The sequence below is a fragment of the Mesocricetus auratus genome, unplaced genomic scaffold, assembly GCF_017639785.1.
Source record: "Mesocricetus auratus isolate SY011 unplaced genomic scaffold, BCM_Maur_2.0 Super-Scaffold_100006, whole genome shotgun sequence".
Classification (NCBI taxonomy): domain Eukaryota; kingdom Metazoa; phylum Chordata; class Mammalia; order Rodentia; family Cricetidae; genus Mesocricetus; species Mesocricetus auratus.
Genome location: NW_024429190.1, coordinates 50,506,583 through 50,528,887, shown reverse-complemented (window position 1 = coordinate 50,528,887; position 22,305 = coordinate 50,506,583). Strand labels below are relative to the sequence as shown.

The following is a 22,305-nucleotide window of genomic DNA, read 5'->3' as shown; positions in this document are numbered from 1 at the left end:
GTTGACTCTCCTGTGTTTCTCCTACCCAGAATCCTCCTGGATTCCTAGCCCCACCTATCTAGATTCCTATTGGCCAGACAGTGCTTTATTAGCATAAGACTTCCCCAACATCATGACACCATTATGTTAAGAGAAGCTTTTTCTTTGTGAGGAGCCGTTCCGCCCACCTGGTTCTAGATCTGCATGAGTCCCAAATAAACACACAGGAGGCTATATTAATTATGAAGCTGTTGGCCTTGTCTGTCTCTTACTGGCTAGCTCTGCCTTAAGTAATTACCCCATAATTGTTAATCTAAGTATGTTTCTTACCGGAGAATAGTTCCCAGCGTCCTACCCCCATGGCGTCACATGTTGACTCTCTTGTGTTTCTCCTACCCAGAAATCCTCCTGGATTCCTAGCCCCACCTATCTAGATTCCTATTGGCCAGACAGTGCTTTATTAGCATAAGACTTCCCCAACAGTCTCCAGTAGATGAAGCTGATCCTCCCGTCTCCACTTTCAAACTCGAGGATCTCAGGTATACATGGATATATCTATCTCACTCTGAAAGTCCTCCAACATATGTAAGAACATAGGGATGGCATTTAACTGAATTTTTTATTACATTAGTGTGTAAATTTACTTAGTCTTGCCAAACTATTCTAGAAATGATAGGTTACATGACACGTAAATTATAACGCTACTTTAAAACCCTAGGCGTAGCAGGGGTGAAAATCAATCACTCAACAACTCCCTGGTTGACTTCTTTAATTAAGGAACACTGGCTGGAATCCTAACAGCTCACATATGTGGAGGCCCTCAGCACAGTAATCACAAGGCATGACAACAGAGGAGGGCAGTCTCACATTCACAGAACCTTCACAGAAAGATTAATTGAGCCCTTGATGTGCCAAGAACAACCCTGGGAATATGACACGTGTTGTCTCTTAAGTCTAAAATGACAGTTCACTGAAGTGTTTCATCTTAACAGTGCAATTTTAGAGCATTTATAGTTGCTTTCTTTAGTGCTACGCTGAAATAACCACAGTGTGCTATCTCCAGAGGCCTTTTAAAATCTAAGTATCTATTCGAAGATCTTTTTAGGCAAGATCTCAGGTGCCTCAAACTACAAGAATATTTTACAACTTTTTTTTCAAGACAGAGTTTCTCTGTGAAACAGTCCTGGATGTCCTGGAACTCACTCTGTAGACCAGGCTGGCCTTCAATTCAGAGATCCACCTGCCTCACCACCACCAGGCCCAGCTATATTTTAAAACAAAAACCAGTGAAATAGGAGATGTTAACAATCCTTAATTACATATCAATTCCCCAAATAAAGACAGACTTTACGAAGCCTACCTACTGGAATGGGTTGATACACACATCTGCTGAATGTCTAGGAAACTACTTTTAGAGGAAACCACCTCTGTCTAGGTTTATATAGATAGGATAAAACCCAGTGTCTTCCTCATCTTTGCCAATTGACCAAAAACAACTTCTCTCAATGCAATAGAACCAATGTCAATGTAACATAATCTCTCATGTGGCTATGAAAAAATAATTAGATGATTTTGAATTTTTATGTCCCTTTTTTTCTCTACCTTATGAATGGGAATTATTTTATTTAGACTACAGCTAGCTCAATATATGTATTACGACACATCTAATTAAGGTGAAAAAAATCTGCCTTCAAGCAGAACTTGAATGACAGGTTTGAATGAAGAATATAAATGTTGAAACTCACAGTTTTTTGTTTGTTTGTTTTCTGGTTTTGTTGTTGTTTTTTCAAGACAGAGTTTCTCTGTGGCTTTGAAGGATGTCCTGGAACTAGCTCTTGAAGACCAGGCTGGTCTCGAACTCACAGAGATCTGCCTGCCTCTGCCTCCGCCTCCTGAGTGCTGGGATTAAAGGCGTGTGCTACCAATGCCCAGCAAAATTCACAGCTTAAAATTATTCTTTTAAATTATTTTTATTCTTTTCAATTAAAAAATAAAGAACAAATATCTTTTCTTTGTTCCTAGAACTTTTGTCAGAAACTCTACTGTCTATAACTAAGTCAGGTCACATACAGTAAATTGTGAAGCCACAGAGTTTGGGGGAAGCCAAAAGCTATCTTATGAAATCATTAAAATTCAACTTCTATTGGTGAGGGATTGTAACATACAGACTATCCCTCCAGAGCAAGAAGCTCTAGCTACTTCCAAATCTTGTCCAGGAGTTTCTCTGAGGCAATTACAAGGGTATATCATCTGGTAAGATGAAGGGTCAAAGAAACTATCATTTTTATGTAATAGAGAGGAAAGGCTAGTTTCTTCTTTATCCAGATGAATCCCTGGAGTGGAAGCAGCAATCACATCATTCCAATATAAAACACATCAATCATCACAGGTACTACTCTGTTTTATTTTGTTCAGTTTTATGTTCATTGAGCACCATTCAGACTTATAATTCAGCTCACTAAGGAACTTACTGATCAAGGAGTACTCAAGGGAGCAATGTTTCAATTCTTGACTGCCCTGGTTTCTCAATCAGTCTACTTTTAGCTGTAAAGCGTCAGTCTTTTCCAGATGAAATACTAAAATTAAGACTGGGGATCTCAGAAAGCCATGGATCTGCCCTTTCCTGTGATAGATGGGAATTAGCACAACTTAGAGGCTGACTTAAATAGTTCCACCTCCTTAGATGTAACTTTTAGAAATTACTGCAACTATCTATCTGTCTATCTATCTATCTATCTGAGACAGGGTCTCTCTACATAGCCTTGGATGTCCTAGAACTCACTATGTAGGGCCACGAACAGGACAGGACCTACGTCTGCCTCACAAGTGCTGGAATTAAAGGAGTGTGCCACCACGCCCAGCTAGAATTACACTTTTTAATTTAATCTGATTGTGGTGATAGGTTGAAAAGGGCTTGATTGGCTTGCTTGCCTCTCACCTCCCTGGCTCCCATATAAGTCTGAATCAGCAGACATGTATGACATGTTGTTAGTTGGAGCCCAGTGCTGTATTTGCCTGGTAGCTGTTAACAGTGTTGATAAATCCTCAATATTATGTTTAGGGAAAAGGTTCTGAAGGCCTGAGTGGTCAAGATGTGCGACTTCACCCAGGACCAGACTATTGGGGGATATTCGATCACAATGGGAGTCCCGAGTTTGCATTTGTGTTAAATAAATAAAATTAACCCTGGGTCAGGAGGCTGTGTTAGCAACTAGTTGGCAGAAAGTTATCATAGAGCACTAGAGGGCACCTGGAAAAGAGAGACACAGGAAGTAGTGGGGAGGGATTTTGAGTGGTATGACTTCTTCTGTTTTGGCAGAGTGGAAGGACGACACCAATAAAGAGAGAAGGTTAGCTAGATTATGGCATAGCAATTGTGCCGAAGACAAAAGAACACCAGACCCCAGAATGTTAGGAGGCCTTCCAGCTATTCGACCATAGAGGTGATGACAAAATCCTGTACAGCCGGTGTGGGGACATGATGAGGGCCCTGGGCCAGAATCCTACCAAGGCCAAGTTGCTCAAGGCCCTGGTGTGGACAGAAGTTTCTGTCCTGCCCTGTCCCGCTGGTGATCAGTCCCAAAATAAACACACAGAGGCTTTTATTAATTATAAACTGTTTGGCAGATGGCTCAGGTTTCTCATCAGATAGCTCTCTCTTAATTATCAACCCATTTCTATTAATCTGTGTATCTGCACATGGTCTTGGCTTACTGGTGATGCCCAGACCTTTGGCTTCCTTGGCAGCTACATGGCATCTCCTCTCTCAACTCACTCTCCGTGTTCCTCTTCCCAGTCTTCCAGTCTGCTAGCCGTACCTATCTATACTTCCTGCCTGGCCACATCCTGCCTGTCCACTGTCTGACACAGCTTTATTCACCAACCCATAACAGAAGCATATATTCACAGCATACAGAAGGACATCTCCATCACCCTGGGGGGGGGATCCCCGAGAGAGGTGAGATGAATGAGGAGGTGCTGGACTTTGAGCACTTCCTGTCCATGCTGTAGACTGTAGCCAAGCACAAGGACCAGGCAGCTGGGGTGGATTATGTGGAAGGCCTTTGTATGCTGACAGGGAAGGGAATGGCATCACCATGGGTGCTGGACTCTGTCATGGCCATGCCACAGTGGGTGAGATGACAGAGGAAGAAGTAGGAATGCTGGTGGCAGAGCATGAGGACACAATGGTTGTATAAAGGTCTTGTTGGGATGGCACTGAATAGCTGAAGTCATTCTCGTATCCCAAGCCTGTGCCTTGCCCAGTGTAAGATTTCTGTGGCCCCAGAGACGTCCTAGGCGTCCTTGTCACAGCACCTTGCCCATTTGGTCTCTTTTGGATGTTTACCTTCTTCAGATGACTTTGCTCTCAACCCTCCCACCCCCTCTCCCACATACATACATATTCAAAATCAAATTGTGTTCTTTTTCTTCCTGGAAGCACAGCTAGATGTTCCCTCCAGCATCCATTATAGTTGAATAGTTCCGTGGAGGTGGATTGTGCTGGCGGGATGCAGGGAGAAGTGGTGTGGGCAGCGTTTGTAGGTCAGGCACATAGGAACTTCCTGTATGGTGTTTTTGTTTATCTTTTTCTCCCTATCCACAGCTTCCAGACAGAACCTGGAGGTCTTACCGGAGAGTGACCCAGCACCCTTGCCCCCCTGAATCAGTTAGACCTCTGTGTAAGTAAGAACTAAACGGAGAATATGCCAAACTGCTACATATTTACACTACCTTTTTAAAGATAACTAAGTGTCTCTGACTCACACAGAAGTTTGTATGAGGAATAGGAGTGCCCGGAGTATTATCTGAAAGGAGACAATTGGCTTGGTGGTGTCAGAGTGATGAAAAGCAAGGGGTTCCTGTTCTTCAGTGACTGACAACTTGGAAGGTGGACTCTGTTGAAAAACGAGATCTAGGAAACAGGTTGGAAAGCAGATCATCAGTGTCACTGGTTGTTAATGGATGCCATTACAATGGAGGAAGAAGATGGGCAACTTCACATAAGATTTAGCTATGTTTTTCCTCGCTATTGTTTCTGCGCTGGGGTCTCGAACATGGTAAGCAAGCACTCCTCCCACTGACCTATATTCCAGCTTAACTTTGTCTGGTTTGAAAGCAAAAATTAAAAGAGATCAGTATAGTTATAATTTATCAAAGATGTATGTATTTATGTATGTATGTATGTATGTATGTATGTATGTATGTATATTTGTATAGCTTTTCTGAGACAGACATACTCTTAGGCCTCGACTGGCTTTAAATTGTACTGGGATTACAGACAAAACTCAACATATCTGGTTTATCAGAGCTATCTTGAAAATATTTTAGTTCTTTCAAAGAAGATTTTGATTGGAAAATCCAGAAAAGCCAAAAGAGAATTTGGATTATATGCAATCCCCCAAATGAAAGACAACCATTGTTACTATTTTGTGGATTTCATTACCCAGGAATTTGTACACTGTTGACTCATATGCAACATAACAAGGATCAAACAGCACAATGAGATTTGGAGCTCCCTCACCCAGCTGTTACAGTGAACAAGTCAACACTCTTTAATGCAATAAATCTATATATTCATTCTATGGATTTATTTTAATTTTAATTAAGCTCATCATAATTTGCTAAGCTTACAATTGACTCATTATATGTTATTATAAACTGAGAACATTCTGGAATATTCTTTTTTAAATTTTTATTTATTCATGTGTTCTATCTTTGTCTGCGTGCACATTTGTACACCAGAAGAAGGCATCAGACAATTGTGAGCTGGCACATGGGTGCTGGGAATTGAACTCAGGACCTTCCGAAGAACATCGAGTGCTCTTAACCACAGAGCCAGCTCTCCAACCCCATCCTTAAATATTTTTAAGGCCAAACACTTAATTCTAACATATTGCTGGAACAGGAGTTTCTGAGTCAAATGATGAATACATTTTTACAATCATTCAGAAAAAAACCAAAACCAAAACCAAACGTACCTTTTTTTCTGGTAGTGAATGCAGATTACATTTAATTTAGAAATACCTTCAAACTTGTTTCTCTGCTTTGCCCCCAACACCTGTTTTCCAACTTCCCAGTGAAAATGCAGACCAGGCCACATGCAAGTGCGGAGTGTAAACCCTTCCTTCCCATGCGTCCTCACCGCTCCTCCTGCCCTGTTCCCTGCAGCTCACACACACACACACACACACACACACACACACACACACACACACACACACACACACACACAGGCTTTCAGTCACTGTCCTGAAGAAATATGTCTTCTCTTTCAGTGCCTCTGCGTTCCCACATACTCACTTCACCTTCTCATCTCTTGTATCAGTGCTGCTTCTAGGCATGGTGCTTCCTCACAAATCTGAAGCATAAGTGTTTATTTTCTTTCTCTATTAGATCCGCTTTTGGGTTCTGAAGAGATTTGCCAATAGACAGTTTTACCTCAGTTATGTGTTCATAGGCTAGGCAACTCTGCCAATAGGTGTTCACTTCCAGTTTCCATTATCAGACACATTAGATTACCTCATGCATTGTGGACTGTCCTGTGTGTGTGGAATTGTGGAAGAAAGGAAGGAGGGGAGGAAGGGAGGGAGGGGAAGAGGGGAGGAAGGGGTCAGGGAAAGAGGCAGGGAGGGAGGGAGGAAGGGAGGGAGGGAGGGAGGGAGGGACTCACCCAAAGCTTTGTACAGGAAACTCTATCCCAAAATGACAGACAACAAAACGATAAACGAATAACATCAAAAACAGAAAACAAGGAAATGAACCTGGAAGAGGCTCCAAGTAAGAGGAAGCTTGTATTCCAGTTTCTGCTCAGTACAACCCTTGTCTACATCATCTGTACAGCAATGTAAGGCAAGCTGGACTGCAGATCGTGTTTCCAAGGCAGGGGCTTCCAGCACGTGACCAAGCAGCATGGATGATAAGATGACTCTCTGGAAGCTGCTTACTTTTGACCATATACAGGCAGGGGAAGAAGGCTGCTCAGAAAGGAATTGTAGCATTTTCTATGTGCCAGGCTGGGCGTCATTTAAACAACTTTACACACATGAACTTCAAAGGAACCCTGTAAAGTCTACACTATCATTGTCAACAGTGAGGTGGGGAGGCAGACTCACCAGAGGGGTGAACTAGCCTGTCACTGTCATACAGATTATAACGGTTACAGTGACTTGCAGAGCTGGGCTAAACTTTAACACCAGAGTCTGCATTTTGAACACTTCCTGTAAATAAGATTAGGGAGGTAGAGACCAGAACACACCTAGCAGGGATAGAACCAGAGAGACAGGTAAGGCTTTAAAATGCTTTGGGGTTGGTTTGTCTTCTAGCTTGATGACCAGGGTTCAATCCTCAGAGCATTAGAAAGAGGGAATCCTTGACCTCCCCCCCTCCACACGCATACACACATATACAGTTTAAAAACATTTTTTTAAAAGCCAGACGGTGGTGGCATACGCCTTTAATCCCAGTACTCAGGAGGCAGAGGCGGGCGGATTTGAGCATCTTGGTCTACAGAGTGAGTTCAAGGCATGCTCCAAAACTACAGAGAAACCCTGTCTCGAAAAACCAACTAGCCAATCAAACAAAAAACCAAACCAAAACAAAACAAACAACCAAACCAATAACAAAAACCCAAAACCATTTTTAAAGTAAAAAGTTGAAAATTAAAAAAAAAAACCTGAGGCCTTAGATTATATACATGAAGACAAGCTGTTACTAATAAAAAGACAAATAATAAGGGCTTTTTCCTCTCAATTTATATAGTGTTTTAAAATCAAAATCAGTATCTACCAGAAGTTCAATTGTGTCATAGTTACATTCCAAAGGTGGACTTCTTGGTGTCCAGTGCTGTTTGAAAGGGAAGTCTGGATTTGTTTGTTACTTTTTATGTCGTGGTGGACGTGTCATCTTGTACTATCAACTCACATGTTGCATGGCCATAGGGAAGTCATTCATCCATGTGCCTTCCTCTATACAGGCACAGCACAAATTTTCTATTCAAACTCTGCCACTATTACCTGTGTGGCTTTGGGCAAGGCGTGTATTCCTCCATAAAGTCTGAATATGTAATATGGTAGAGTTACTGACCATTCAAGGCTGCAGTAAGAGCAAACAAATCAAATGCCTGTCATTTGTTGCATGCTTGACAAACACTTGTCTCACGCATTACATGATTTAAAATGCAACATGGCCTATCACACGATTTATTAACATACTTAGACAGATTTCCAGGCAGCTATTTGTCTTAACAATGTCTGGGGACTCCCTATTCATGGTGCTTCAAGACAATGATCCTTCAGCTGGAACAATGTGAGTTGTAAGTATCTCTTTGTGTTATAGTCAAACTTGAAAAGCAGTCCATGTCTTAAGTGAGAGACAGTTACAGCCCCAAGACCATCATCCATCCACTCCTAAATGCCGGGGCACAGGCTAGAAAAAGCAATTTGAAGTTGATCTTGGAAGTGCTACTGAGTAGTTTTTCTCATTATAGTTTACAGTTTGGATAGTTCCCTTTTCTTCTATGGTGAGCCTCAGTGCTTCCAAACACTCTTACCCTGAACATTACAAATCACACTGAAAACCTCCTTTCTGTGCAATTGTTATGGAGGCTTTGCAGGACTGGGCTCATTCTATCATGGACTTTCTAGCAATGGATTAAAATTAGAGCTGAAAGAATTTGGAAAATTCAGGCTTAGTCCCGTGGTAAATGTGTGGGTGTAGACATGGTTTTTATTTGACATCAGATTGTTTTTGTTACTTAGCCTTGGGTAATTAAGTTTTTGAGTTGCCTGAGAAAATACAGACCCAGTTAAATAGGAATTTCAGAAAACAACAACAACAAACTTTTAGCTTAAGCACATGTCATGCAATATTTTGGACATATTTGTCATTCACCTGAATTTTCACATTTAACCATCCTTTCTCTTTTCATGTGCTCCATCTTGGATCGCATTTGTTGTTTGCAAATAGGGAATAAACTAGTATCTTCGTAGGATAAAGCATGTAATTTTAAATTGCCTTTTAGGTCAAAATCCCTTAGTAAGAGATTGTTAGATCTCTGGGAAAAAGGCCCACGGCTCACTCAGACACAGGCTGCGGCTACCCTTTCTGGATGATTTCTTGCGGAGTGAAGAAAGCTCATGAGATCGCTCTCTGTACAGAGCTGAGGTATGTAAATCTTCCTTCAAACAGCAAGTAGACACGTAAAACACTTCCTCCCAAGCGGGAAAAGCTCACTGCCTCACCTACCGCGAAAACCCGCGGCTGAGGCTCCGCGCACGCGCACAGGGACGTTGAGGCCTAGCGCGGCCCCGCCCTCTGGAAAGTCACGTGGGCGAGTCCTAGCTGAAGCCTTTGGTCTGGGTCTGTCATGTGACCGGGGTCCTTGGTTCTCGGGGATGGAGGCGGAAGACGGGACGCCGCCGCTGTGGCGGCTGCAGAAGTTGCCTCCGGAGCAGGGTCCCCCGGTGAGGGGTTGCGGGGAGAGCCTGGGAGGGCGGCGTTGGGACGTCTAGTCCTGGGCCGCTGGGGACAGATTGGCGGCCCAGGGACTTTGCGCGCGACCCGGGGGTGTCTCTGGCCTGGGTGCGTGTAGGGTCTCCTTGCATCTAGAAAGCTGTGGTGGCGGAGCCCTTGGTCTGTTGCAAGTAGGTCATTCATTCTCTGAGGTCAGGGCTCCCAAACGTCCCCTGTGAACCCTTAACCATGTGGTGACAGGATGTGGTGACACCCTGGCGGGACTGTCTCCTGAAGGGCGGCAGGAACCAACCCCTAACCAGAAAACATCTGGCCACCAACTTCTTTTTTATTGTGGCCAAAAGGTGATTGCAGTCGCAGAAAACAAATTCACAAAGCCAGGCTGTGGGGACCAGGACCAGCCAGCCAGGCTTTCCCTGTAGCCAGGCTTTCCCTCCAGGCTCCTGGAAAGGGTTTGGTGGTGGCACCCAGCCTTTGCCTGTGCGGAGCTTCTTTCTAAGCCGATTATGGCCCTCCTTCCCAAACTGTAGGGAGATTGAAAGAAACTGAACTTCACTCCTCCATTGTCAAGAAAACGCATCGTAAACATTTTCTTTGATACTACAAATGAGGACAGTGAAATGTTTGAGTAATTTGCTAGGTTTCCAGCCAGCCAGGGCCAAAGCTACAGTCTGTGCCCCGATGTGTGGACCAAGTCTCTGAACTTTCACGCCTGCTGTCGTCCCATATAGAGGTGGCCAAAACCTTACTACTGTCCATGTCCAGAGGAGCAGCCATCTTTTCCCCAGCCTCCGCCTTCTGCCACAGCTGTGGGGAATCCCTCGTTTGGGGCTCAGCCCCTCTTTTCCTGCTTCAGTTTCTCCCTGGCCTTGCTCTGTTTTGATGACATCACCATCCTTACCCAGCCACTGGATTTAGAGAATCCTCCTTGGACTCCCCCTTGCAACTTCCTTTACCTATTCGCTGTCTGTGCCTCTACATAGCCCCCACCATCTCTTAGTCTCACAGTCCTTCCTGCTCTCCTAATGCCTTGCAGAAAAAACAAGTAAACACTTGAATGCAAGTTGAGCACACGTGAAAGCCTTGGCTTGTTGCTGTTGTGTGCAAGGCCTTCTCCAGGATTGGGCTCCTACTCACCTTTTCAAAGGTCTGCCCCCTTTCACCCTTCCCTGGCCCTCAGTAGCTGCAGTCCCCAAAGGGCAGTGTGGCTTCAGTTTGAATCCTGTGTGTGCCCCTTGCTTGTGGCTGGGAATGCCTGCCTGCTGCTCTCCCTTTTAACAAAGCCCTGTCCTCACTTCTTTGCCCTCTGGGAGCATCTTTCTCATCCACCACCCCCCCCATCACATCCTTTCCTTACATGTGTACTGTTTTGGGTGATAGGCTTGAGCTCTGGTATGGTAGAACATTGCTTACCCTCACTTGTAAAATGACAACAGTCACGATGCTTACCTCACAGAGTTGGAAGGTGTATGAGACTAGTGCTTGGTACCTAGGTAGGGGTTCATTGAAAATCAGACTTTAACTTCATGATGCCCCGGGACCCAGCAGGAAAACTTTTAAATGTATCACATTTCTGTTCAGGATTTCTGGGGGGGAAAAAGTGTATATTTAATATTATTTTATTTTCTAAAAGACATCGTAATGGAAAGTCTGGAATTTAGCTGGGTTTGGTAGCTGTAACCTCAGCACTAGGGAGGCTGAAGCAGGAAGATTGCCATAAGTTTGAGACCAGCCTAGACTGCAGAAATGAGACCTTGTCTCAAACAACAGAAACAACAAAACTAAAACAACAACAACAAACAAAAAAATCCCCAAATAGCAAAGCAGCAACAACAACAACAACAACAAAAAAACAAAATGAAAAAAAAAAACCCAACAATGAATCTTACAAATAGTTACCATTCTGTCTCAGCTGGCTTTATGAAAGGGGCAGTTCTGCAAGGAAGAGAAACCTGCCTTGTCATTTACTTTAAAGTACTTTTTATTTCCCTTTTCTCCCTAGCTTCTTCACAAAATAATTGATGGCATGTGTGGCCGAGCTTACCCTGCCCACCATGATTATCACAGCATTTGGGATTTTACCGAATGGAAGCATGTTCTGGAAGATGTGACCATGTTTTTCAAAGCTGTAGTTGGCAGAAACCTTTCAGATGAAGAGGTAACTTCACTCCGGGTTTCTTTACCCAATAAGCCCTGCCCAGAGTTTCTGACATTGCTTCTGGAGGAGGGGAAGGGCCCATGCGGGTCTTCAGTCAGTACTGAATACGCGACTCAGCAACTGAAACATCTGATTATCAGTGAGTGGAAGCTTTAGAGCCTTTGCAGCTTTGTTTTAGTTGTGCCTTTCCCCACTGTAACAGGTTTAAAGTATACAGAAGAAAGCAGCCAGCCTGGTAGCTGGGGTTAGACCATGAGCATTAGATCTCATGGGGTGTGGCTTTTGTAACTTGGTCAAGAATTATTTGTGCATATTTATGAGTGGTTAACGTTAACAAATGGAGTTCTATGTACTTGTCATGTTGATTTGGATGGTATTCTAGATCTGCATTTCTTTGACTGTAGTCATCTCATCTGTTACATCCCTTGTTTTTTCACTCTCTTAGTGGGCCTTTTGCTGAACAGAAGTTCTGAAGTTAATGAAATTGGATTTCCCAGTATTTCTTGGTGCAATGCTTAGTGTTATCAGTGTTGTATTTAGGAAATAGGAAGGTATCTTTGTGGGGTTTCTTATGGAGTTTGATTGTTTTAGCTTCTGTAATCTTCTCTCAGATATGTTTTGAATTTTGTGTGGGACAGGGCCATCTCAGTTTCTTCTGCATAGTATCCCATTAACTATGTGCCATCTATTGGAATGACTGTCTTTGCCTCACAAGGCTACTGCCAGCCTTGGTGATAAATCAGGTGGCCATGTGTGGGGTCTTTCTCTGGATTCTTTATTGGATTCCATTAGTCTCTGTGTCAGGTTTTTCATTTCTATACTGTTTTAATTACCACAGCATTAAAGATATGCTACATTAATTCCTGATATCAGCTGGTAGAAGACTTTCAACATTATGTTTCTTAAGGGATGCTTTGGCTCTCCTTGCTTCTTGTCTTTGGATTATATTTATAATCAGCTTGTTAACTGTAAAATCAAGTTTGAATTTTAGTGTTGATTGCACTGAATCTAGATTATTTGGCTGTATCAGCCTGACAGGAACTTGTTAAAACCTGTCTGGGTTACTCATTCTCAGATTATGCTTTTGTAGATTTTAAAGTATTTCTTTTCATTGTACTGTCATTTTAAGAAGTGTGTGGGAAGAGGATGGCCATGGTGTTTTTACATTTGAAATAGGAGGTCCTTTTCACTTTCCTGACTATTTGTGTGTTTTCACAGACACTCCAGCAGTTGAACCAACTGAATTCGTATCATCAAGAAGCAGTTATGAAATGCTTGAAGAGCAGGAAAAATGAGATCAAGCAGGCCCTGTTGGGAGAAATAGTTGATATTTCTTGTGCACAGCTACAGGATTTTGATTGGCAGTTAAAGGTAAGAGGTAAGAGGGTCGTGCTGAGTAGGAAGAGAACAATTTCAGAACAGTTTTCTGTTCTTTTAAGGTACCAAACTGGTAGACAGAAAGCAGATACGTCCTAGTTTATGAGTTTAGTTAGCATTGTCTTTGATCCAGAAAGTGCTTCGTATTGTTTTGGTAGATTAGGAGGACAAAAGTTGGGAAAATGGGGTAGTTAGATAGTCTCATAACTGCAGAATTAGCCTCTTGTAGACAAAGTTGTCTCAGCTGAGGAAATGGGCCTTATGGTTCTTTCTCATTGTGGCTCACCCATGTTTAAGATTTTTTTTATTAACACAATACTTGAAGCGAAGGAAGTATGCAATACAGCCAACATTTGAAATGACTTTATGCCTGTTACTCTGATGGGCCAAATGATGAAAAGCAAGTCAATCAGTGATAAACTAAATAAAAGGTTTTCATTTAAATAAGCAATTAACATTTAAATAAGTATGAGTGGTAGGGGAGAGGCACTAGTGTAGCATTCATGAAGGACATTGCTTTGTTTATCCCACTGTGGCTTAGCTGGTAAGGCTTCAGTCTTCTGTTTGTGGGGAGACCTGCTGTGCTCTTTTCAACTGTGCAGTCTTTTTTGTTAGCTTAATAATCTCTTTAGTCTTGGTTGCTAGACTTAAATATTTGAACAAATAGGACCCCAGCCAGAGAAGAATGACCAGGAATTTAAAATCATGTTTTGTGAAATTTCATTGAGACACTAGAGACCATGTGCCTGGAAAAGAAAAGGCTAATTGCAGATACCATAGTTGTGTTCAGAAGACTAGATGTTCTTCAGGTGGTATCTTGATATTGTGGTCATGAACAGTTTGATAGCCAATCATGAATTAAGTCACTTAATTTCTAAGTTACCGAGTAATCGTAGTCTTTGATACATGGACTGTCATCTTGGAATCTTCTCTTTAACAGTTCTGCTTGGTTCTTGCTGTACTGGGTGCTTTCAGCACTTCTGAGTTCCTATGATGAAGCACGGGTGTGAACCTGAAGAAAGTGTTTTGTTTAGCCAAACTCTGATCCATATGCTGGCTTTTGGGCAAATGCTGGCTCCTTTCTTCCTGCCCATTTCCTGTATTTGCTCTGTTGCCTTTCCTTTCGCCCCCTGGTCTTTGGGATTGTGTTTATCTCTCCTGTTTCCCAGAATTTGCCAGCAGATGGGCCGTGTGCTCTCACCAGACTTACTGCTTATCGTCTTCCTCGCTTTCAACAGCTCGCGCTTTCAAGTGACAAGATCGCCACTCTGCAGATGCCACTTTTAAACCTTCATCTGGATGTGAAGGAGAACGGTGCAGTGAAACCATACTCTATTGAAATGAGTAAAGAGGAGCTACAGAATCTAATCAGTTCCTTGGAGGCAGCTAATAAGGTGTGTATTGGATCGTATAGTTTGCATGCTTAAGCATCAGCGGATCCTTGGGTAGGAAAAGTAGAATTCCAGAGGGGTTTTAATGCAATCTCATTTTACTGATACTCTATATCAAGCACAGAAAATACTTTGTTGGGATGTTCTGACCTCTACTTTAAATGTTGTGTTAATTATAACTTACAGTGTTCAATTACCAAGTTCTGAATTGATTATCTAGTTATTTCTGAAACAAAAGCAGCACTATTAAACCATAGTTTTTGTTTTCCTTCAGTAGTCATTAAGCTTAAAAATGAAATATTTACCCTAGAGACCAAGACATGAGTCTATTCTCAGGTTTCTCTAATTAAAATAAAAATCTTCATGAGTCTAAAAAAGAATTGTCTTATTTGGACGGACAGATGTTAGGTTGCCGCTTTTGTAATGTTCCGTGTGTGGGAGATCAAATACAACTGTTGTTACAGAGAAATCAAGTTGAGATGCGATAGGGCTAACAAACACTCACATTTGTATTGTGTCTGAACACCAGCAGCCAGTCCAGTCCACATGAGAAAGCAGTGTTTAAACAGCAGGGGTTGACTGAGAGGAAGCCAGCAGGTGATTTTCATCGTCGGTGTAGGCTTGTTATTGAGCAGCCTTTCTTGAGGGCTGGTTGCAGGCCTGGGCTCCTAGGTGTTCTTCCGGCTGCTGTGGTCTCCTAGATCTCCCTTCCCTCTCAAGCCTCGATAAGCGTCACCTTCTTCCATTCTCCACAGTTGCTCACATTTTGATTTTGCCTTCACGATTGATCCTTACGTCCAGTAAGGAAGCCCGATGGTCTTTGGATGAAGTTGCCCATGAGAAATGGGTGTGGAGCCTGGTACAGGTGCTGAGCCTGCCCTCATTTGCCTGTTGCTCTTCATATCCGGCTTCAGAGTTTAATCTAGCAGAGAGCGGCTTCATTCTAGTCTGACCTGATATCGATTCTCCCTGTTTGCAGGTGGTCCTGCAGTTAAAATAACTGGAAATGGCGAATTTCAACTGCCAGATTTCTCTGCTGCACCGAGGCAAAGTGAATGCTGTGTTCAGAGGGTGGATACTCCAGCAGGCTGAGCGGAGGCAACACTGAGATTACAGAGATGAGAATCTGTCAGCACCCTAAAGAACAGGAAATTGTATGGCTGAATGGCTGATAGGAAATACATAAAATGAAAGATGAAAAACAGAAGTTACTGTTTGTGTTTTCACAACGATCGTCTTGTCTCATTTATTAAATATTTGAGAAATCTTTAGATAACGATTTATCGAAAGGTAAAAGTAAGTTCTAGAGTAACAAACACACAAAGCAGACATACAGAACTGTTGCTTCAGTATGAATAGCAGGACATGTATTATGAATATATAATTTGTGATATGGGAAAATGCTTTAAAGCATATATAAGCTGCATATGTAACTCAGGATCGGTTGCATGTCTTCATGTTTCAAAGAAAAGATTTAAGTTGTAAAGTTTAGAGAAAAGTCTTATCAGACATGATCAAGAAAATATTTAAAATTTGTGAATGATTTGGGATTTATGAATTTTATGAACTAAAGCATAAACTGCAAGAAATGAAAATAACATGTTATTTCTGCACATCCCCACCTCCTGGAGAGACTGGTCTGAGAAAAAGAGAAAGCTGTCCTTGATTGTGCAATGTACATATTGTTACTCACATGCAAGTTTGTTTTTATACCTTCTTAGTATGGAATTTGAGCTTTGGGGTGGTCACAAATTAATTGTAATATAAACCATTTTTCATCTCAGCTAACTTTAAAAATGAGCATTCTTAACAAATAATAGTGTCTGGTTTTATCTTTATGTATTCTTGGTTTCAGTGCCTTCCTGCATATCTCAGTGGTTGGTATGTAATTAGATGGCCCCTGCTGTTAGCAGTTCCAGAGCAATGATGATACTGTTCCCTTCATACAGCTGCAGGCAGGCTCAGACAAGGCTGTGTAGCGAGTGTTACTCTGTGGGCTGTGGTAGAACAGTGACTAGAGCAGGAGTTGCGGACAGAACACTCCTCAGTGTACTTCTTTTTCATTAAGAAATTTGGGGTGTGGAACGTGTATCCAAATGGTGTGCTTCGTGTGGTTGCTGATTTCCTCTGAGGCAAGTAAGTCCCTTAGTCAGAATGGAACACTGACATTTGCAGAGTAGTGCACAGGAGGCCTGGTCCTGTGGTCTCTCCATTATACCCTTGCTTTCAGTGTAGCCCCTTTGCAAGGGAATACCTTTCTTCCCCTCCCACACGTGGTTCCAGCAGCCTGTTTCATCTTCCTCGAGGTTTGATTGACATACTGTCTCAGTTGGGGACATTTTGACTGACAGATACTCATGAAAGCTCCATGGTCAAAGTTCTTTTTCTCTTCACTGTTGGTAATGGGTGCAGGGCAGTGTGCTTTACCACTGAGATCTCTAAAACAACAAATTGAATCATGTCTTTCCAGTGTCTGTTTGTCTGTCTGTTTGTTTCTGGACAGTGCCTTACACTGTTGTCCAGGCTGGCCTAGAATTTAACTATGTAGACCAGGCTGGGCCTTGAACTCACAATAGTCATCTGGCCTGAGATTTCCAAGTACTAGGGTTACTGGTATGGGCCAGCGTGCCAAACGTTAGCATTATTCGAGTTTTATTCCTAATGCACACGTAAGTACTTTGCTCCTTTTTATTGTTGATAAGTATCATGTTGTAGAACTCTGTTTATCTGTTGATAGCATTTTGGTGGTTTCACATTTGCCCATTACAGTCTAGAGAATGCTATGAGCATTTTGCACGAATATCTTATTGTGGACAAAAAAATGGTATTTTTGGAGTGACATAGTTTGGTCATGTGATAGGTTTATGTTTTTAAGATACCACCACTGTTATTCAGAGGGATTTTTTAAACCCATTTTCCATTGCCAGCAGTATATGGATGTTCTGATCCACCTTATCAATACTTCATGTGGCCAGTCTTCCTGATTTAGCTATTTTGGTGTGCATGTGGTGGGATCTCGTTGTGCTTGCGACAGTCACTGATGCCCAGCCACGTCCACCATCTCTCAACACGGCTTCGCTGTCTGTACATCTCAGTGGACTCCGTTCAGATCTGTCGCCAGTTTTTAAGGTGGTCTCAGTTCTTGTTTCGTAGTATTGCGTTTTGACAGTTCCTATCCAATGCAAGGGCTTCAGATACTTTTCTCCACACTTAAGATCTTTTTCTCTTCCCTGTAAGCAGTAGTACTGATTTCAGAGAGCAGCATTAGACTTACAGAAAGGTCAAGAGTGCAATATAGAATTTCCAAATGGTCTCTAGTTTCTCCTCTTAACTGGTTATGCTGGTATAGAGCACTTTAAAAAAATTTTTTTTTTTAGGTTTTTTTGATACAGGGTTTCTTCTCTGTGTAACAGCTCTAGATGTCCTGGAACTCAGGCTGTCCTCAAACTCAGAGATCCTCCCATTTCTGCCTCCTGAGTGCTGGGATTAAAGACATGCACCACCACAGTTCAGCAATATAATGCACTTGTGAGGAACTACAACATTTCTGTTAGCTAAGTTTCATAGATTATTTGGATTTCTTAAGGTCTTATCTGCCCTCTCATCTTGCTATTTCAACCGAAATAATGTGTATCTTTTTAGGTTCTCTTTGCTGTTTGTTCCTCAGACTTCTTCATGTGATTTGTGACCTGATGCTGACTGTCATCACCTGGGGAAGGTAACACTAGTTAGCCTTCCTCACTGTGAAGTCACTTTCCAGCTTCCTCATTCCAGGCTTTTCTCTGTGGGTGGACATGACTGTTCAGCCTGGGCTAGAGTGGGGAGTGGGGGGAGGGTGGGGGTGTGATCTTTTCTACCTGCTTAGGAATTCACAATTTTTTTCTTTGTTTTCTCCCATAAATTATTTTGCCTTTTATGCAAAAGAGACACTTGTGGGTATCTCTTTTGTGCCTGGGGTGTTTTATTACTGACATTATTTTAGCTCTGCTCAAGCTCTTTTAGTTGGTTTCTGTGTCCCTTTGACACATTTGTGTCAGCAGGGTGGGATTTTTTTTTTTGATGGGTAAGCAGTTTTAGTTTTTACTTTTTTGCTTTGGAAAGGATTGCTCTACTTTCTGACAGCACAAGGAATTCTAGGCTCCTCTTTGTATAACATTTCTTTATAACAAAAGATGCATCTCTTTTTATTTTCTGTGCGTGTTTTGCCTGCATGTATGTCTTGTCATCATGTGTATACCTGGTGCCTGGAGGGACCAGAAGATGATGAACTGGAGTTACAGACAGCTGTTACAGCCACATGAGTGCTGAAAATTGAACCCTAGTCCTTAGGAAGAGGAGCCAGAGCTCTAACTTGTGAACCATCTCTCCAGCCCCTGTGTAGTTTCCTACCTAGTCCTAGAATCAGCTGATTCTCCAAGAAGCCCAGGATCTTTCTGAAGATGGTTATTAGAAACCAAATGAGATATGCTGTGCTCACTGATACTTTGAGCTGTGTAGGCTTTCACAGAGCAGCCAGAGCAAAGAATATGTGTGTCTATCCTACCCTGTGCAACACACACATCTGTACCCGTTTCTATATAATCATGTGTGTCTACAGTAGGCTAAATGACTTCATTCTGATAACCACCTCTGTTGTTGCGCAGGTCATTTTAGCCTCATCTATAAATATCCACCCCAGAAGAACCCTGGGCCCTAGCAAGTGCCATCCGTTTTTCTTACTGTATAATTCCACTACAAATATATAGCAGAATCATTTATCTGTGGGCCTGTGGGCCCTGTGCATGCTTCTCACCTTCACTTTACAGACTCATTTCCAAAGTTACGTATGTCAACAGCTTTCCACCCCCTTCCACCTGCTTCAGTGGGGTGGTTTCATGCGTTCACAGTATAGGTAGGCACTTTGCTGCTGTCGTTTTCTTTTTTTCTTTTTTTGTCAGCCTTCCCGGCTTCAAATGTTTCCTGGGACTCTTCAGCTCTCTAAATGATTTTTGTAATGCATGCATTTGTGTTAAATATTCCTATCAGTTTTGGCTAATAGGTCGTGCTTGTATCCACCATTGTTCTGGCTGGTTTTGGAAGTCAACTTGACACAAGGAAAGAGCCTAGGTTGAGGAAATGTGTCAATGAGATCAAGGGTAAGACATTTTCTCATTTGGTGATCAGTGGGGGAGGGCATAGCCCATGGTGGGTGGTGCCATCTCGGGGGCTGCTGGTCCCGGGTTCTGTAAGAAGGTGAACTGAGTAGCTCCCCCTCCATGGCCTCTGCATCAACTCCTGCCTTTGGGATTCTGCTCATTTGTGTTCCTGTCCTGACTTCCTTCAGTGATGAACAGCAATGCTGAAGTGTAAGCAAAGCAAACCCTTGCCTCCCCAATTTACATTTTGGTCATGGTGCTTCAGTGCAGCACTAGAAACCCTAACTGAGACAACCGTGTAGAGTAATTAGTTCAACACCAAGAAAAGCCCATCTTCATCTGCCCATCCCTCTCCATCCAAAGAATTTCTGATGGCTGCCGAGTTTTCCATTTCTCTAATGTGTTTCCTTTTTTAGAGTGTCACATGGAGTCATGTAGCATATTGTCAAGTCACATAGCAACAGGTGTTCCTGCCTCACTTGTTCATGGCTTGATCATTTCCCTTTTAATCTCTGATGTTTCACTGTACTATTTTTTTAACTTGTCAAAACTGAGAATAAAGCTGCTGTAAACACTCCTAGGCAGCATAATTGGGTAATATGTAGGAGCATAGCCGTTGGATTATATAGTAAGAATGTTTATCGAAGAAACAGCCAATGTCTTGTGTGTGTGTATTAAAATGGGATAACTGAATTCTACTATTGTGTAGCTGTTTTTCCTGTTAGCGCTGTCAGTATTTGATTTTTATATTATGTGTTCTTATGTTCAGTACATATGTATATATCATTGTCATATATTCCTGAATAGTTGAGCCTGTTTTCTTTCCATAAAATGTTTCATGGTTTTCGTGTGTGTGTGTGTGTGTGTGTGTGTGTGTGTGTGTGTGTGTGTGTGTGTGACTTGCAAATTAAATTCCCAGTTAGAGGGAATTATGGCTCTGTCAGGTGCTCAAATTCTGGTTCCCTCTGGTGTTTGACGTTGGTACTGCAGTTTCCCTGGGGCTGCTGCAAACCACTCTTGTCTTGCTAGTCTCATCCTAGCCCTCTGACTTTCTATATTATTCTGGGTCTTGCTTATCAGTACTCTAAGTCAAATGAGATCATCTTGGACAGTCCCAAGAAGCTGGAACATCATCCACATGCTCCTCTGTTCCCTGTCACTCACAGCGAGAAGCTACTGGTCTTTACCTCTTCTCTACTGTGGGCTCCTGGAGTGCCAGGAGCAGTCTGCTGTCTTTTGGTCTCAACAGGGCCCTGGCATCTAGACATATCATGGCCTGTCCACTCTCTCAGACAGAAGCCTGCCATTTGGGCCATCTTACAAAGTGTCACAATGTTGGATTTATGCTGGTGTTCCGCTTAACCAGGAGAAGCCAGGAATAGCAGGATGACAGAGGCATGTGATTGCCAGGAATTTTGCTATGGGGATGGTAGTTTTGTTCTGGCCTATGGTCCAGATTCTTCTTAACTGAATTTTATTTTTTAAAATTGAAAATAAAGTGATTTTCATGTAATATATTATGCACAGCTTCCCCTCCATCTCTTTCCTGATCCTCCTCATCTCTCCATACTTCCAACCCCATCCCTTCTTTCCTAAGAAAATAGACAAATTAAAAAAAAACAAAAATGAAACTAAGAAAGAGCGCTAGAATATATGCACTCATCTACACACATACCATAAAAACTCAAAATCAGAAACCATAATATATAACTAAAAGATCAGTAAGGTTAAAAAGAAAGAAAGGAGGGAAGGAGGGGAAGAAGGGAGGCAGGGAGAAAGGAAGGAAGAAAGGAAGGAAGGGAGGGAGGAAGGAAGGAAGGAGCCAAATAAAGCAATATGTGACCAGAGGGGGAAAAAAGCAAAAACCTCCCAAAATACCTTTGAGTTCATTTTGAGTTGGCTATCTACTGCCGGCCTTGGGACCTGCCTTTAAGTGTGGTTTGTGTACCCAGTGAGACTTCCTTAGGGAAACAAATTCTCTTTTGCTTGCGGTTGTTAGTTGGTTTTAGCTTCTTTGATGGGGATGGGAACTCATGTCTACCTCCCCATCTCTGCACTGGGGCCTCATCTGGTTTGGATCTGTGCAGGTCCTGTGTGTGCTGCCACAGTCTCTGTGAGTTCATGTGTGCATCCGTCCTGTTGTGTCTGGAAGACACTGCTTCCTTGGAGTCATCTATCCCCTCTGGCTCTTATATATTCTTACCTCTGCTTCTGCAGGGTCCCCTGAGCTGTGGGGGCGGGGAGTTGATGACGGTATGCCATTTAGGACTGGATGTTTCAAGGTCTCTCACACATGCACATTGTCCAGTTGCGGGTCCCATCTACTGCAGGAGGACTCTGTTCTGGTAAGGGCGGAGTCAGATACTGACCTATGGGTGTAGCAGAATGCCTTTAGGATCTTTACTGAATTTTAATTGCTTATGAATGGAGCTGACTTATGTGTTGTGTTGTTGTCTTGGTATCTCTGTGGTGCTGGAAAGGAGTGGAAGTTTGGGTCTTCTGATTCTGAGTCTTGCTGGTGTCTGCTCATTTTGCATCTTTAGTAGCAACAAGTTGCTATCAGCATGCTCAGCATTTGTGTTGTTGCAACAGTAGATATTGAGTCATCAGTGTTCAGTGTTTGTCGATTCCTGTTATTTTACTGTTGTTGTTTATGTGTTTTTTTTCTTGGATTATTTATTCATTATGTTTTCCTTCTAGCACCTTCTGTAAGGTTGCATTTGCCAATAGATGTTGCTTACTTTTGATTTTATTGTAGAAAGTCTTATTTTCTCCATCTATTGTGATGAAA

At 42.5% G+C, this 22,305-nt stretch overlaps 1 protein-coding gene across 2 annotated transcripts; it reads left to right on the top strand.

Annotated features, from left to right (window-relative positions):
- The first annotated feature begins 9,302 nt into the window (after positions 1–9,302).
- Commd8 (COMM domain containing 8) lies at positions 9,303–20,212 on the top strand. Of its 2 annotated transcripts, none has more exons than XM_040747165.1 (5): positions 9,303–9,443; positions 11,456–11,611; positions 12,830–12,982; positions 14,227–14,382; positions 15,359–20,212. In XM_040747165.1, the coding sequence occupies exons 1-5, from the start codon at positions 9,375–9,377 to the stop codon at positions 15,377–15,379; spliced, it is 555 nt and encodes a 184-aa protein (XP_040603099.1). In that variant the 5' UTR covers positions 9,303–9,374; the 3' UTR covers positions 15,380–20,212. The 2 variants fall into 2 exon arrangements, with proteins under 2 accessions (XP_040603099.1, XP_040603100.1); XM_040747166.1 differs by lacking the exon at positions 9,303–9,443 and adding an exon at positions 9,499–9,623.
- The last annotated feature ends 2,093 nt before the right edge of the window (positions 20,213–22,305 follow it).